This window comes from Leptidea sinapis, chromosome 2 (genome assembly GCF_905404315.1).
Source record: "Leptidea sinapis chromosome 2, ilLepSina1.1, whole genome shotgun sequence".
Lineage (NCBI taxonomy): Eukaryota > Metazoa > Arthropoda > Insecta > Lepidoptera > Pieridae > Leptidea > Leptidea sinapis.
This window is the reverse complement of record NC_066266.1, coordinates 23403873-23420663: the sequence shown is the minus strand read 5'-3', so window position 1 is coordinate 23420663 and position 16791 is coordinate 23403873. Positions and strand designations below refer to the sequence as shown.

The window sequence follows — 16791 nt, the reverse complement described above, 5'->3', positions numbered from 1 at the left end:
TTGTATTCGACTGCCATCTTGCAACCCTATATCGGTTTGGTGGATTCTTTTTATTATTCATTTTAAATTAAATAAGTACACATTTAACTTATTAATATGTCTTGCCAAACTTTAACAGTTTGTTGGCAAGTTAATGCGCTTAAAAAACATTTAATTATGTGTACATACTTAACTACTACTTACTTTAATCTAAACTATTAGGACTTACAACTAAACATTGATGGAACAGAATAATATAAAAATCGTTATACATAAATAGTTGTTGATCGTAGATGGGTGAAAATTTAAATTTGTATGTATTTTTTAATGCTGACTCATAATCAAACAAATTTAAAAAAAGAATTCGTGTGGACCACCTTAACATTTAGGGGGATAAAAAATGAATGTTGTCCGATTTTCAGACTTACCCAATATGCACTCAAAATTTCATGAGAATCGCTCAAGCCGTTTCGGAGGAGTTCAATGTTTAACACCATGACACGAGAATTTTATATATTAGAAAGATTAGGCTTAAGTCATCGGTGAGTGTCAGCTCGATGTCCGATCTATAGATCTTTCTATAATCGATTATTTAGTTATATAATATTAAATTAAATTGAATACATGTGAAAAGCACGGTAGTTTTAAAAATCCATAAAACGTATGTGACGTAACCAAGATGTTTTAATATTTGTCAATGTAAAAAGTATTAAGAATGTAATGTTATAAAAAAAAGAATAACAATAACTCAAGTTCAATGACCGCAATTGTGCTTGTTTCGCCACCGGTGGTATTGAATGCGAACAAGGCCGTGAGTAAAAGAGTTATCTAACACACCTTGGCATTGGATTATTTATTTCTATCAGTTTTAAAAGTAATATCATCTTATTATCATCAAGTACACTATAAAGGTACTTGTACACCATACCGGAGTCGCACCGGAACTGCGGGTACATCGCATTTGGGCAAAAAGGCTCTTTGTGTTTTATATGAAAACTCAAGTCTATTTTGGTTTAAGTATATTTATTCCCATAAAATTTAACATAAAATCACTTACATGAGAATTGTACATAAATATACAATATAATTTTACTTTAGGTTTCAATGACTAAGCATGCAAAAGAAACAAAGTGAACAATTACAAAAAATGAGGGTACATAAAAATTGCTCAACGAAACAACATTAATATCTATATATATATAAGAGATTTCAACGTATATAGTCACTCATCACGATATCTCTGGAACCATTAGAGCTAAAGACTTGAAATCTAGTAGGAATATTCTTTTCACCGAGTACTTAGGGGTCAGCTACGAACGGATTTTCCAAAATTCCATCCGCAAGAGTTTCTTTTTACTATGAACAGAACAACGTCTGTCGGGTCAATTAGTATTTTATATTTATACGGCAGAAGAAAGAGTGGATGTGGCTAACGACTTATATAGATAACAGTTGAAGTAAACTAAAATAATTCCAACGGTTTGAAAAATAGTACAAATAAGAAAACTAAAAGAAAATAAGTACACGTTTTTATGCGTGATTGTGCAATCGAGCATTTTTTTTAACCTTTTACATTTAATTACAGTTAATATGTGCCATTTTGTTCGATGACTTTTGATCATCTTTTCGGTAGGGAACATGATTCCGTTGTTGAAGAAATTTTGCGGTTTCTGATGCAAATAAAGTCAATACATAGTTTTGGCAGTACGCTCTTGGTGTTAAACTGGTACTGCTTGAAGTCTGAAGTGAGCGAAAGAGGTGAAAAGTGAGTGACTGATTCGCTAAAGATGTGAGCTATCTTGATGAACGATCAGATCCTGTCTATTCTAAAATTCTGTCGGCTTTCTCTCCATTTCTTGCTTTTATCTCATCAGTTGTTCGCAGAGATCCGATTGGATTTTCAGCCCGGCGGAAAGCGAGTGACTGATTCGCTAAAGATTTGAGCTTTCTTGATGAACGATAAGATCCTGTCTATTCTAAAATTCTGTCGGTTTTCTTTCAATTTCTTTCTTTTACCTCATTAGTTGTTCGCAAAGATCTGTTTCGATTTACTTCCCGGCGGAAAGCGAGTGACTGATTCGCTAAAGATGTGAGCTTTCTTGATGAACGATAAGATCCTGTCTATTCTACAATTCTGTCGGCTTTCTTTCAATTTCTTCCTTTTATCTCATCAGTTGTTCGCAGAGATCCTCGGAATGAGCATAGCCCTCAAAATTAACCTTCCAATACACACAGCATTAGCTTATTGCGAGTCAGCCCGTGTCTTGGCACAAGCTGTGAGCTCTGCCTGACCTACGACCACAACCTTGTCCTTCGCGATCCACTTTTCATCACCAGTTATAAAACACTTCAATAATCGAAAAACTAACGTCTCGATAAGGAGTCTCAAATGAATCCACGTTCCTTAAGGAAATTTCAGTGAAATCTTGTGGCACCCAAATATATGATCTTATTTGTTATACCTTTTTCAAATGGGTCAAAACTGTCTAGTGGTCAATCCCCATTTCTTTTTGAGAGGAGGAAAATACATTTACGTATTTAAACCCCGAAAAGGGGCCCATATGTCGGACTACCCTCTATTGACTAAGATCCTCCTGGTATGCTGATCGCTCGAAAACCCCTGTGCTTCCCGGGGCCATAAAAATAATAGGGAAGTCCCAGGCCCAAGGGTGTCGTAAGAGGCGATTAAGGGCATCTACCAGTGAAAGGCTTCTTTGCAAAGGATACCGGCGAGATTATGGGTAATACAACGATGCCTTTTTCTGCCCTGAAGCAATAATGTGTAAACATTATTGTGTTTCCGTCTGTAGGGCAGCGTCTAGTAAAAATACCGGCCAATTGAGACTAACATCTTATGTGTTACGAGCACAATTGAAGCGCCGTTCAGAATTTTTGTGTTTTTCAAGAATCCTGAGCGGCACTGCATTGTAATGGGCAGAACACATAACTTACCATCGGCTGAACGTCCTGCTCGTCTCGTTCCTTATTGTTATAGAAAAAAATATTATAAAGAAAAAAAATCGTGACTTAATGTCGTGAGTTACAATCCATCTCGGCTTCTCTTTGTCGTCTCTGAACTCGATCGCTCAGAACTTTAAAATCAACTCGATGACCTATCCTAATACGTTCATCCATATTCTCTAGTAGGTATGTGTCTGTGTCTTCAATCTAATTTTATTCTAATAGCCTAAACACATAGTCGAACCCGTCGAACTTTTTAATGATAATAAGGGGCGAGACGAGCAGGACGTTCAGCTGATGGTAATTGATACGCCCTGCTCATTACAATGCAATCCCTCTCAGGATTCTTCAAAAACCCTAAAATTCTGACCGGCAGTACAATTGTGCTCGTCAACATGAGACATAAGATGTTAAGTCTCATTTACCCAGTAATTTGACTAACTACGGCGCCCTTCAGGCATAACCACTATAATGCTTACACATTACTGCTTCACCCATAATCTAGCCGGCATCCGGTGCGGTATCGGTACGGCCCGGACGCTAATAATAATAATAATTTTGTGAGATGGTCAACGCGACGTATCATATTCGTATGGTCCGCTACCATAGCGCGTTCGATGGTTCGGCCGTACCAAATCCGATTATGTTTTTATTGTTTAAGTACATGGCCAAACTACCTATCAGATTCAGTACGTTATATATAAACATATATATCTTAATATATATAAATAACGTGACACGTTGTTTGTCCGCAATGGACTCCTAAACTAATGAACGGATTTAAATGGGAATTACTTCATGGAGTGCAGTTTAGTCCAACTTGAGAGATAGGATAGTTTTTATTTCGATTTGGGACCCATAGGACATCTATTTCATCAGAGAATTTATTGACGCACGGTTTGACAGTTCTGCTATGAAACAATTTGATTATAGTTAACAACAGGAATAACGTTCTATACATAATATAGAACGTCATTAACAGGCAGGGCATTTTACAAAATAATCTTGGTTCTTATGTACAGAACAACGTCTGTCGGGTCAGCTAGTATATATATATATATATGTTACCATATAGGTATGTATGTACATTGTACAACCATCCTCAAACCGCACGTGACTCAAAAACCCATGTATTTTCCTCATCGTCCGCTCGGCTAAAAAACAACGAAACCAATTTGATTACCACGGGCCGTCCGGTGCCCGAATTAGATTGTTTTTTCCTCTGTCGGCGGCCATCTTGCCGCGTCCTTCACGGCCGACCAATCGCAGGGCTCGGTGTGTCGTTTTGTTTCGACGTTTTTTGCTGATTGCATCCCTTTTTGGACACTTAGGTTGTAATTAATGTGGTTTTTTGTGGCAGACATCGAAAATGGTGTCCATCTGATGGTTGGTTGAAGGCAAAGTTGCTGGTTTTTTTTTTGGAATTTTGAAAGGTTTATATACCAATTTGAAGTTACTTCATTGTTTGTCTTCTACTTTATTTTTATGTAACATACGATTGTTCCACTGATGTTAAGTGATCACCGCCGCCCTCTCTTGCAACACCCGAGAAATCACAGGAGCGTTGCCGGACTTGAAGGCAAGTGTACGCGCTTTTTTTGAAGGTACCCATGTCGTATCGTCCCGGAAACACCGCACAAGGAAGCACATTTCACAGCTTTGTAGTACGTGAAAGACGGTTCCTTGAAAACCGCACTGTGGTGGACTGCCACACATCCGGATGATGGGGATGATATCCTAATTTGTAGAGACATAAGAAGTCTCATTTGACTAGCTACGGCGCCCTTCAAACCGAAACACAATAATGCTTACACATTACTGTTTAACGGCAGAAATAGGCGCCGTTGTGATACCCATAATCTAAACGGCATCCTGTGTGCCCTAAGTCGCCTCTTACGACACCCTTGAGCCTGGGACGTCACTATTCTTAACTACGCTGAAACTAGAGGCTAACAGTTCGCCGCAATTTTTTTCGACGTGTTCACATCTTTAAGTTATCTAAGCTCATAATATTCAGAATGTAATACATGACAAAAAATATGTCCTTAACCGTTTGATGATTATCTTTGCAACGACCTGTCATAAATTACTCAACAATACTTAACCGTTCGAAACGTTTTAAAAGCCCGGCGTGAGAGTCCCGTGGGCTAATCCCATTAGGGCTGATAAAACAACAGGAACGGTAGTCGGTCAGTCAGTTGGCAGCCACAAAGTGTCCCTTTGTGAAACCCTTTTGTGAACTGCCGTTATGCGGGTAGTCGGAGTTTTTGTCGCGGGGATTAAACTATTGTGAAGCAATTTTGGGATTTGTCTCTTTCTGCGGTTACGGAGGTGTTTGGTTTTATTGTTTCTGTTATATTGTGGTTAGAAATAAAATATTGTCGTTTAGATTAGAAGTTTTGAAGTTATACTTCTTTTGGCGCGTTATGAAAAAATGCCAGAGTGAACTTTTAAGATGCGCGCGCATCACTGTAACACAAAAGTAACAGGTTGAAGTTGGTTCTTAAAATAATCAGACGTTTGCGTCATTCGCTCTTTGATTAACGCGAGTGTTACACATTTAAATAAAACACTTATATATAACTAGCTGACGCGAGAGACTTTGTTCTGTTCATAATAAAATAAATCTTGCGGATGGAATTTTGGAAAATCGGTTTCTTAGCTGACCTCTACTAACCTGACCTAAGTCGGTAATTAAAATTTTCGACATTCGCGACATTCGTTGTTTTTCTTGTTTGGTCATCCATAATTAGGGTAGGCAAAGGGTTCAAGCCCGTACGGCCGTATTAGTTATTTAATAATTACTTTTTAAAGCCATCGTTGCAAGATTTTTACAATATTATTCTTTCTTTCTGCAAACGTAGAATAGCACGAGGAATTAATAATTTTAAGGATTTTTGCTTTGTTAGGCCAAAGAAGTATAACTTCTTGCGTGCATAGGTACATAAGTACACGCACTCTTTTTTTTATACAAAGATTAAATTATATTTAATAAATAACATTAATATAAGAATTGTGTTTTTGTTTCATGATTAAGCTTGAAAATCTTAGGTAATTACGTCTAGATTCTCTCGCTTTTAGACTACTGATAAAAACAGGACAGGAATATTAGTTAAGTGTGCGCGACAAGCTATGTCGCTCGCGATTTGTATCACACTTTGTGTTAGTGTGCGTGAATTGCCCAAAATATATTATGTTAACCTCAATTTTTTTGACGAAGAGGATCTATCTAATATAAATAATTACTTAACGAAATGGCGTAATGGCTAACTAACGTATCTAAATAATGAATTCGTTCATAATCTTAATATATATAAATCTCGTGCCACAATGTTTTTCCTCAATGGACTCCTAAACTAATGAACGGATTTTAATGGGGATTACTTCATGGTGTGCAGTTTAGTCCAACTTGAGAGATAGGATAGTTTTTATTTCGATTTGGGACCCATAATTATTTTTATTTTCAATATTTGTTTTGTATGGACATATTTTCTATGAGAGAATTTAGTTACGCACGGTTTGACAGTTCCGCTGTGAAACAATTTCATTATAACAACAGGGATATTTTTATGAAATAATTATTGATGTTTTGAAATATTATTGACAATTTCCTTTAAAACAGTATTTTTTTTTAACTATCTACAGAACAACGTCTGTCGGGTCAGCTAGTGATTTTATATAGAAATTTCGTTTCATATTGCCCGCGATGAACTCCTAAACTATTGAATCGATTCTAATCAAATTGAGCACACTGCGGACAGTTTGATCCAACTTAAAAGATTGGATGCTTTTAGTTTCGATTCGCGACCTTTAATATTTATTAATTTCAAATTTTATTTCTGCATGAATAATCCTCTAAGCTCATTGTCACTCAGAGGGCAATGGAGAAGGCTTTACTCGGAGTTTCCCTGCAAGATCTAATAAGAATAAGGAGATCCGTAGGAGAACTAAGGTCACTGGCATAGCCCGAATGATTGAGAAACTGAAGTGGCAGTGGGCAGGGCACATAGTTCGACGCACAGATGGCCGTTGGGACAGTAAAGTACTTCGAATGGCGACCTATGGATATGGATCGAATCGAGGAAGCTCGAGGAAACTCATTGTCGCTCAAAGGGCAATGGAGATTGTTAACCAAAGTCACACATAATAGCCCAGTTGGTTGCAAAACTAAAGTGGCAGTGGGCAGGGCACCTGATGGCCGTTGGGGCAGTAAAGTCTTCGAATGGCGACCACGTACCCGAAGACGTAGTGTTGGTAGGCCCCCCACAAGATGGACCTACTATCTGGTCAAGATCGCCGGAATACGTTGGATGAGGGCAGCGCAGGACCGATCGACGTGGAAATCTTTGGGGGAGGCCTTTGTCCAGCAGTAGACCCCTTCTGACTGATGATGATGATGGTGAATAATCCTATGATATAATATTCTGACAATAATTATTGTCAACTCTGGTTGTCTTACATTTCGAGCGCTCGATACTCAAATAATTAGTTCCCTGGTTTGACCATATGCAAAGCCTATAACAGTATTACAATAGTTGTCTGAATACAAAAACCCACAATGGTAAGTCTAAGTGTTAATCTGTTTGGGCATTCATCTCGGATTGAACGACCACTGGGTTCTCTGTAGTCATCAAAACAGAAGCCATAAGGCTGATTGACGTGTCCAAAGGGGTTTTGGGTTTTTGTTTAACTGGTAGCGGTTTTAAATGATTTACAATCGGAAGACATTGAAATAATTTGGCTTAAACATTTCAATGCTTTTAATAATAACTTAACATAATTTTACACTTAGATTAAGGACTGGTCTCCGCTGCGCTGCAACTAGATACCGCACTACCTAAGAACAATAGCTTTTTTATTACGGCAATTATTAGATGCTTGTGTGCGTGGCATCTTGACACTCAGTGGCATCTTTCAAATTTTGTAACATACGCTTCGTGTTATTTTACATTGAAATTAATAAAATACAAAATACTTACTGATGATATGTGATCCCAGTGTCTTTCTTATTTCTTGTAGTATTATTTTTACTACGCAACCCGGCATTTTGGTTTCAATTATTAGCAAAAATTAACAGAACACGTGGCACGTCAACGTCACACATTGTTCGAGACTCGCTCGAGAGCTGGGCGTAGTATTAGTTGCCGCACTTTGCGACTACGCCTCCGGTATCTAGTTGGAGCGCAGCGGAGACTGCTTTTGTTTGTGACTTTTCATGTGTTTATCTATCTCCTTGTTCCAGGTGAATACGTTATCCAAGGAGAGTTGCCTGGCGACCTGGTGAGCACCGAAGAGTCCCGATTTGACCTGCTCGAGGAGGCGCTGCAACTGGTGGAACTTGGTGACGAGGCTGAGACCAAGGATGAACAGCCTGAGGTGAGATGCTCTTGAAGAAAGCAGGGAATTAATGTACTCGTACATCTATTTTTTTATATAAAAAAGGAGACGACAGTATATTTGTTAAGTTCTCACCGCCGCCTACATTCTCTTGCAACACCAGAGGAATCACCGGTCTTTAAAGAATTGGCCTACATTTTTCAGTTACACCAAAACCAAGTGTGCCCTACGGCACCCTACTCGCTCATCAAGTTCTGACCCGTGTTTTGTTTATAAGATGGTTTATATTGCATTGTCTTATACTTTGTTTAAATATCTTTCTGATACGTTCACTCAAATCATCATAATTAAAAGCAATCTTTTAAAACACGTAAAATAATACACATTGATAGAACCTCCAAAATCTCGTCTACCAGGCATACCGCGCGATCAGAGTTTCCCGGAACGGAAAGGTTGATTGTGAGTATAGAATTTAGTTGCTTATTGTCTGTAAGTCTTTTTGTCCGCAGGCGGTAGAGGGCAGCAGTAGCGGTGGGGGCAACATGTTGCATCCGGCAATGCGGCACATGCCGCATCACCCCCTGGCGCACTACCACAACCAGGTGAGCTCCATAGCTACTAACGACCGTTCCCAATATACTTTAACCCGATACGTCTCTCTTATCGCCTTATATTGGGACGCGTGAATTGCAATTTCCATACATTACCATTACCCATTGACAGACAGCGTGTACGGATAAGGTGAGTCACCGTCGATAAGTTTATAGGGACAGAAAAGTCAACGATAGTTACGATTTTTTATCACAAATAGGCCACTATCGGAGATAGACTGAATATTGGGAACGGCCGTAAGTCTTGAGGAACCCTAGATACTCTATTGTTGAAGTGAAACTTCCTTATCGGCGTTGAGCACTTTTATTGGGAAAGGTATAAAATGTTAAACTCGCGTCAGGACACGTAACCTGAACGATAATTTACTTACCAGTGGGAGGCTCCTTTGCAAAGGATGCCGGCTAGATTATGGGTACCACAACGGCGCCTATTTCTGCCGTGAAGCAGTAATGTGTAAGCATTACTGTGTTTCGGTCTGAAGGGCGCCGTAGCTAGTGAAATTACTGGGCAAATGAGACTTAACATCTTATGTCTCAAGGTGACGAGCGCAGTTGTAATGCCGCTCAGAATTTTTGGGGATTTTCAAGAATCCTGAGCGGTACTATATTGTAATGGGCAGGGCGTATCAATAAACATCAGCTGAACGTCCTGCTCGTATCGTCCTTTATTTTCATAAAAAAAATCGTAAGACAGTCGTTGAAATCATGAATGAAAGATTTATACTTCTAACTGATCATAGTTCGGCTATTTCAACTAAATGATCATACGGTCATTGGACCAGTGGTTGAATCATTGTGATTGCGAAGCCGAAACACCGCGAGGTCGAGGGATCGAATCTCAGCCGTGAAATATTTTTACAGTTTATTATGGATGAAAGAGAGATAAATTTTTTAATGTAAAGTAATTGTAATAGTTCTGAAGTGTTAAATTTTTTATGTAATATATATCATTCATTGTCATTTTTGTGTACGATAGCGCAATAAATGAATATTGTATTTATCCACACAAATGTTTGTACTTTTATACAAATAAATAATGCAATTCACGCAAAATTTCTTCCCTAAACATTCCAAAATATTCAAAAATGCACAACGTTAATGTTCAAGCCCCAAACCAGGCAAAGCTATTGGCTATAATAACTGGAGCTCAGCCAATATAAATGTATGACTCGAAAACAAGCGTCCTTATTAATTATAAACATTTGCACTTACTATGATTTTAACCCCCAACTGTACACCTGGGTCTATTAGGCCACTCGTTGTGATTCATCTGTAATTGGGTTACATACTTTATACCACTTCGAAGCTGTATTGTTGATTGACGATACAAAATAAAATTTATCTACACCCATGCATTAAATCCTCTATTAAAGATTCTGAAACAGTTAGCTTATTGCCAACATTAAAACACCCAATGTCCTAATAACCATTACATCATCCAAATGAAATTCAGTCCAACATTACAGCAATCGTTTGGATGATGCAATGGTTACTAGGACTGGCTTTTTTTTAACTTTAGCAGTAAGCTAACTGTTTCAGAATCTTTTATAGAGGAGTCATATTATGGGTGAAGATAAAGTCTTGTATGCAACTGTTGATAATTAGGTATTAAAACACTCATGTGATACTATCATCACCCACATTCGTGTTTTAATACCCCAACACAGTTGCACACATACAACATAATAACTTACTATGTGATAAAAAGATGCAATAAACAATTTAGGTCTTATTATGTTAAATCAAATCAAAATCAGTTTATTCACGTAGGTCACGGAAATGACACTTATGAATGTAAAAAAAATCTACCGTTACTTCGTAAAGGCTTGAGCTAATGAGTAGAAGTAGCAAGAAACTCGTTGCCACTCTTTTATATCAAGATTTACATTTACATCGATTTACAAATCATTTCAATTACAATATAATATGTAAAATCTAAAATGATGCAACAAAATGTTGATGTTAGAAAATTAATTTGTATAACCTTGTCGACGCGTGGGTAAATAAAAGTTTATTAAACTAATCAACAAATTCAATATAATATTCTTAACAGGCTTACAATATGCATTTCTTTAACTTAGATATATATATATATAGGTAATATATTCGCAATACAAATGATTCAGTCACTGATAATTCATACTATGAGCAGGCGCGGGTTACTTAATTTGTTGTATCAGCTATTTTTTATATCACAATTTTGTATCAAAACCTAAAAAACATGTTCGGTTTTCTGATTCACTTAAATTTGTACCAAAGTGGCATTTAATAGTTTATTTTGTTAAACAAAATGATTTACAACGTACCAAGCGACAACGATCACTCAAGGATCAGATGTTCAGAAAAAACTCGTCGGCGGGGCAGTATCAAACACCTATCTGTATCTGGAAGCTATGGAGGAATTAATATTGATTAATGAATTGGGTGTCACACGGGTTATTTCTGGCCACACACCGCGACGGGTTAATAGTGATGAGGAACTGTGGACTTTATCGATATCGAAACATGGTGGAAATTTGCGTGTGTTGTGTCTTTTGGGTTTGCCAGCTACGAGTTGACTATGCGTTTAGACATACCATCTTATGTCTTAGGTGGTGGTTAAATTTTTGAGTGTTCCATTTTTCGCGTACAACCAAACTGGCACGAGCTGACGATGCATCCAAGACTAAGGGCTGTCATCGCTTCAGTGATTTCTCCTGATGATGCACGAGTATATAGGAGGCGGTGATCACTTAGCATCGCGTACGGACCCGTACGCTCGTTTGTCTTCCAAGCATAAAAAATTCTTTAATCGATACCAACTGTTGTAGTGAACAAGGCTTATTAATTTCTGATTTATGTTTTTATAACAATAGCAATGACATACTGTGAAAGAGATTTCTTTTTTATGGCAGTAAGCGACGAGACGAGCAGGCCGTACAGCTGATAGTAATTAATACGCCCTGCCCATTACAATGCAGTGCCGCTCGGGATTCTTGAAACACCCAATAATTCTGAGCAGCACTATAATTGTGCTCGTCACCTTGAGACATAAGATGTTAAGTCTCATTTGCCCAGTAATTTCACTAGATACGGCGCCCTTCAGACTGAAACACAGTAATGCTTACACATTACTGTTTCACGGCAGAAATAGGCGCCGTTGTGGTACCCATAATCTAGCCGGAATCATGTGCAAAGGAGCCTCCCTCTGGTGAATACCTGTACCGTTTCATTCACTAAAGCGATGGTAGAGTTTTGAATGACTTAAAATAGAATTCTAAAGGAAAAACCATTCAGAATTTAAAGCCTTTTTATCGAGTAAACGTTTTGTTAGTCTTGTCACTTCTTATCAATAAAGTAGATTTAAGTTTGCCCTTCCAAGGCCCCGGGCGACAGATAGCAATTAATAGAACCGGTAAAGTGTAAGTCAAACTCATACACGAAGGTTTTAGTACCAGCGTACAAGATAACACACTGTGTACTTTTTAAATACTGTTGTAAATTTATTTGTATGACAACCATTGTGGGAAATGTTATCTTGGTAATCAAATAACGGCACAATGCGATGAACATTAAGATTCTATGATTGTTGTATTTTTCCTCGAGCACAGTACATATAAATCAAAAACGATACATTGTTTCAGATTTATTAATTTGGAATAAAATATGGTTGAACATGTAATTCTAAAGGTCAATTCGATCGGTATTTTTTTTATGTATATTAGGATTTCTCTGGGATTTATGTTCCGATTTATGTAATTCTTCTTTTGTTTGATGCGAAATAGATGCCATTTGGTCCCATAAAAATTTACATAGTTTGGCCCAGTAGTTTTCATTTTATGAACATTTATATGTAAATTTTCGTCTACCTGCTTTCTGTGTACGGCTTTTTTTTGGAGTTTTCATTCAGGTTAATTATCTTTTATTATTAAATGACATTAAAACGTAAAAAAATAAAAATAAACTACGTTCAAAAACACCGATTTCAAAAACTGAAAAGTATCAAATAACTAAAAATTTAATTTAATACGCCTCTTATGCAAACCTTTACCTTTAATATTAATAAAATACTTTTATTTGTATGTGCTTTATGTGTATTATGTAATTTTTTATGTTGCCAAATTTGAGATTAACAATTTACTGATACAAATTCTAGTATTTTATAATTTAGTTCGATTGTCTGTATGTCTGTTCTATAACTTTAGAAACGCTTGAACAATTTTGTTACATTTCTCTTATCGTCACATAGCTTACTGTTATCATTATTAATAATATCCGGAGGACCAAGCCTTGCTCGGTTTTTTAAGAATGTACAAAACTTGAACAAAAAAAAAACTAATAACCGGGGTTCTGCTTTTCTGATCACCCAATATCCCATCTGAGCTATTACAGTCTTGTATATAGTGGCGAAATTTACCTTTGTATTCTAATGTTATTATAGGTGTTTCTCATTAAAACACGAATAAAACTATTTTTTTTTTAATTGAAACCTAGCTAGATCCATTTATAGCCGCTGAAATCCCCTGTATACTAAATTTTATGAAAATCGTTGGAGCCATTTCCGAGATTCAGTTTATATATATATAAGAATTGCTCGTCTAAAGATATAAGATGTTTAACAGACCAACGTCTGTCGGGTCACCTAGTTATAAATATAAATCTAGCTTAGACTAGAAGCACGTCACGCAGGCACATTCTGGTATTTTTAAATCGCGTAGCATGCAAAGCATACATCAAGTGAAATCAAGTTAATACAAAGTTGCAGTCTTAAGCTCATGGACTAGTAAAAAAATAAGGACTCCGTGCCACCTTACATAACAGTGTAGCACCAAAACAAGCCGATTAACGTGTAAATACATAGCCCCACGCACACACTTACACTACTACAGGCCGATAGGCGGCCATTATGAGAATTGTCATCGTCTGTGACAGATCAGTTGGTGTCTCAATAAAATATTTAAAAAATGCCGTCGTACGTTGTGAAAAAGTCTAAAAACGTATTTGTGGCCATATATGATTATTTAAGCGAGAAAAAATTGTGTAACGGGGTTGGTTTGGTTACGGGGGATACTATCCCCCGTAACCACACACACACTAGCATAACGGTGCTTCACTTGCTAATATCACGGGGCGGAGTCTTTCTTTACTCCTCCGTTAGCTATATATTATAATATGTTGCCAATGATATAGGAAAATCAACACGTAGGCAGATGTGTTTCGACCGCGCTTTGAATACAACGCCACGCATTGACAAAGTGTTCAGTGATATACTGTCCTAATAACAGCGTATCCACACTTAAATAGGATATAGTGTTGTATTTCAATTAGGTGCTTCTTTAAATTAACAAAATAACTTAACTAACATGACATAAAGATGTTTGCTAAATGCTAAAACTAAATACGTCGACGACGAAATGTGACTTTGAACATTACTGCCAAGAAATAAGGTGTTAATTTGAATGAATATTTTAGTATTATCTGTATAAGTTATTATGTATATACAACGCCGCTTGGACATTTTTTGGCGACCTTTTAATAAGAGTTTTGTATCTTCTACAGCATTTATCAAGGGGGTGGTCAATTTATTTCTTAGATGTTATATATTCGATCAGCCCCGATTATGAGATTTGCCATCGTCTGTGACAGATCAGTTTGCGTCGCAATAAAATATTTTAAAAATGCCGTCGTGCGTTGTGAAAATGTGTAACAACGATACTATAATGAAAAATTGTGGCTATATATGATTATTTAAGGGAGAAATAATTGCGAAACTAGTATCCCCCGTAACCGCACACACACTAGCATAACGGTGCTTCACTTGCTAATATCACGGTGCGGAGTCCTTCTTTCTTTACTCGTCCGTGTCTTAAGCTGTATACATTTTACTACAAGTGCCACCACGTGAATTATGTATCGAAAATATCGTTTCACGTAATAATGACCGGCGATAAATTAAACATGACAATGAAACATAAAAATTATGAATATTTTAAAATAACATTATTGTAGCGATAATCCGGAATCTGTCAATTGTGTTTACTTTGGTTGTGATTGAAATGGTTTTAGTGATAAATATGTTTCAATACGGTAGCTGCAGTGTAGGGGTGTGAATGTAAGATTACATATATCGATGAAATATCTCGATGAAAATGTGTAAATATGAAGTTTGAGTATCTAACGCTTGAATGTCCTTATCTCGTGACAAATGGCAATTTTCCAAAAAAATTATGTTCTGATTATCATAGGTATCCTCTGGTGATGCAAGCGGCATGATCTCATGATCTCTATCACCCTTAGATACAATTTTTTGTCCAGAAATTGTTTAAGCTCTCTAGGGAGCGTGCTATAACCGAACTCTGCGCGTATGAATATATTTGTATAAATTTATTCTTCAAACAATGACTAGTTATTCCAATTCTCGATATATTGTTGCGTAGGAATCAGTATGCAAGATAACTAATTATGTAGATTTATTCATTAACATTTTTCTGTGAGGTGTGAACAATCTGCGGGGGTGTTACTTAGAATCTTTAATGTGTGCAGTATTTTTTACTTAAATAGCCGCGTACAACGCCGTAACACAATCTCCGACGTCTGCGTTAAAAATATTTTAACTAAAGCTGCTATGAGTAGATTAAAATATAATAATAGGTTAAGAACCAAGTATTAAAGACATATCTACATATAATATTTATGTGGTTATTCCCGATATCTATATCCTTGGAGCTAAAGAATCTATCAGCATTTATTGAAAAGGAAATATTTAGACTGACAACACAATTTTATAGAACGTTGTGAATGGAAATGTTGTGATAGGTCGAGCATTCCACGACTAGATCGTGGAGATACAGAAAAAGAATGAAATAGAGCTTTTTATGTACGAAGCCAGTGAAACAGATCAGCTTACCCCTCTTCTCCTTAAGATAGACGTGTAGGTATGTAGCAATATTAATATTGGAGAATTGCTTCAGGTAAATCAAACTTAAATAAGCAAATAAGTTTGAGAGTACATATTCAATTTAGTTGCTATTGTTCAGTTTAACTCCTATATTATATATCATTGCGATTTCTTATAATTCGCGATAAAAAAGCCTTATTTAAAAGTGTATTGGTGTTCTGTAAACCGGGGGATAATATCACATGAGAGACTATAAAAGTCTCTTATGAGAACCACAAGAAGTCTGGTAATTTTTTTTAAGGGTCTTAATGACTGCGTACATGTATTTATCACCGCAAGATGTTAAACGGTATCACTTGCGCCATCTGAAATGTAATAGTCAACATATAATTGTTACCGTCATGTGTTACGGTCAATGTTCATCTCATCGAATGAAAAAAACGGCCAAGTGCGACTCACACCTGCACACGAAAGAAATATAATTTAATTTCGTATAACCAACGAGTATCCTATTAATAAGAGCTGCCCGTCGTTCCATTTGTCTCTGGGCTCTATCTCACTAGCTGAAATAGAGAGACAGATGTTATTTGTATGTGTGTTTTTAGATTGCTGCTGTAGCAACGAATAATTTAACCCATGATGGCTAATTTCATAATGGTCACTTTTATATAATTTTGTTTGGGGGATACCGCCAACTGACACGGATGGACTGAGAGCGGAGCCTCGGTAACAGTTTACCCATTGGTTTTACTTCGGGTAAAACCTTAAAAGTCACATAATGACCTTGTTGTAGGCTACCCGATTTGACTACGATGACTCATTACACAACGCCCTTTGTATTTAGATAAGAAGATGGAGTTATCGATATCGGTATTATAGTTACCGCATCACTAGTGATGTCACCGTACCCACCTCCGCGTTGGAATGTCATGTTGACTTAGGCCGCACTTGAGACCAGGCGTTCGTGTCTCGAGTGGGGTTCACTTTGACGACGGTGAAAGGAATGTTGCTTCCAAGTTTTAATTT

General features: G+C 37.0%; 1 protein-coding gene across 1 annotated transcript in view; it reads left to right on the top strand.

The window, feature by feature from the left end:
• Positions 1–16791, top strand: part of LOC126974834 (segmentation protein cap'n'collar-like) — a 166065-nt gene that overhangs the window by 91213 nt on the left and 58061 nt on the right. The window contains exons 7-8 of the mRNA XM_050822506.1: positions 8183–8316; positions 8787–8879. Coding sequence (XP_050678463.1) covers positions 8183–8316; positions 8787–8879 — 227 coding nt within the window. The remainder of the gene's footprint in view (positions 1–8182; positions 8317–8786; positions 8880–16791) is intronic.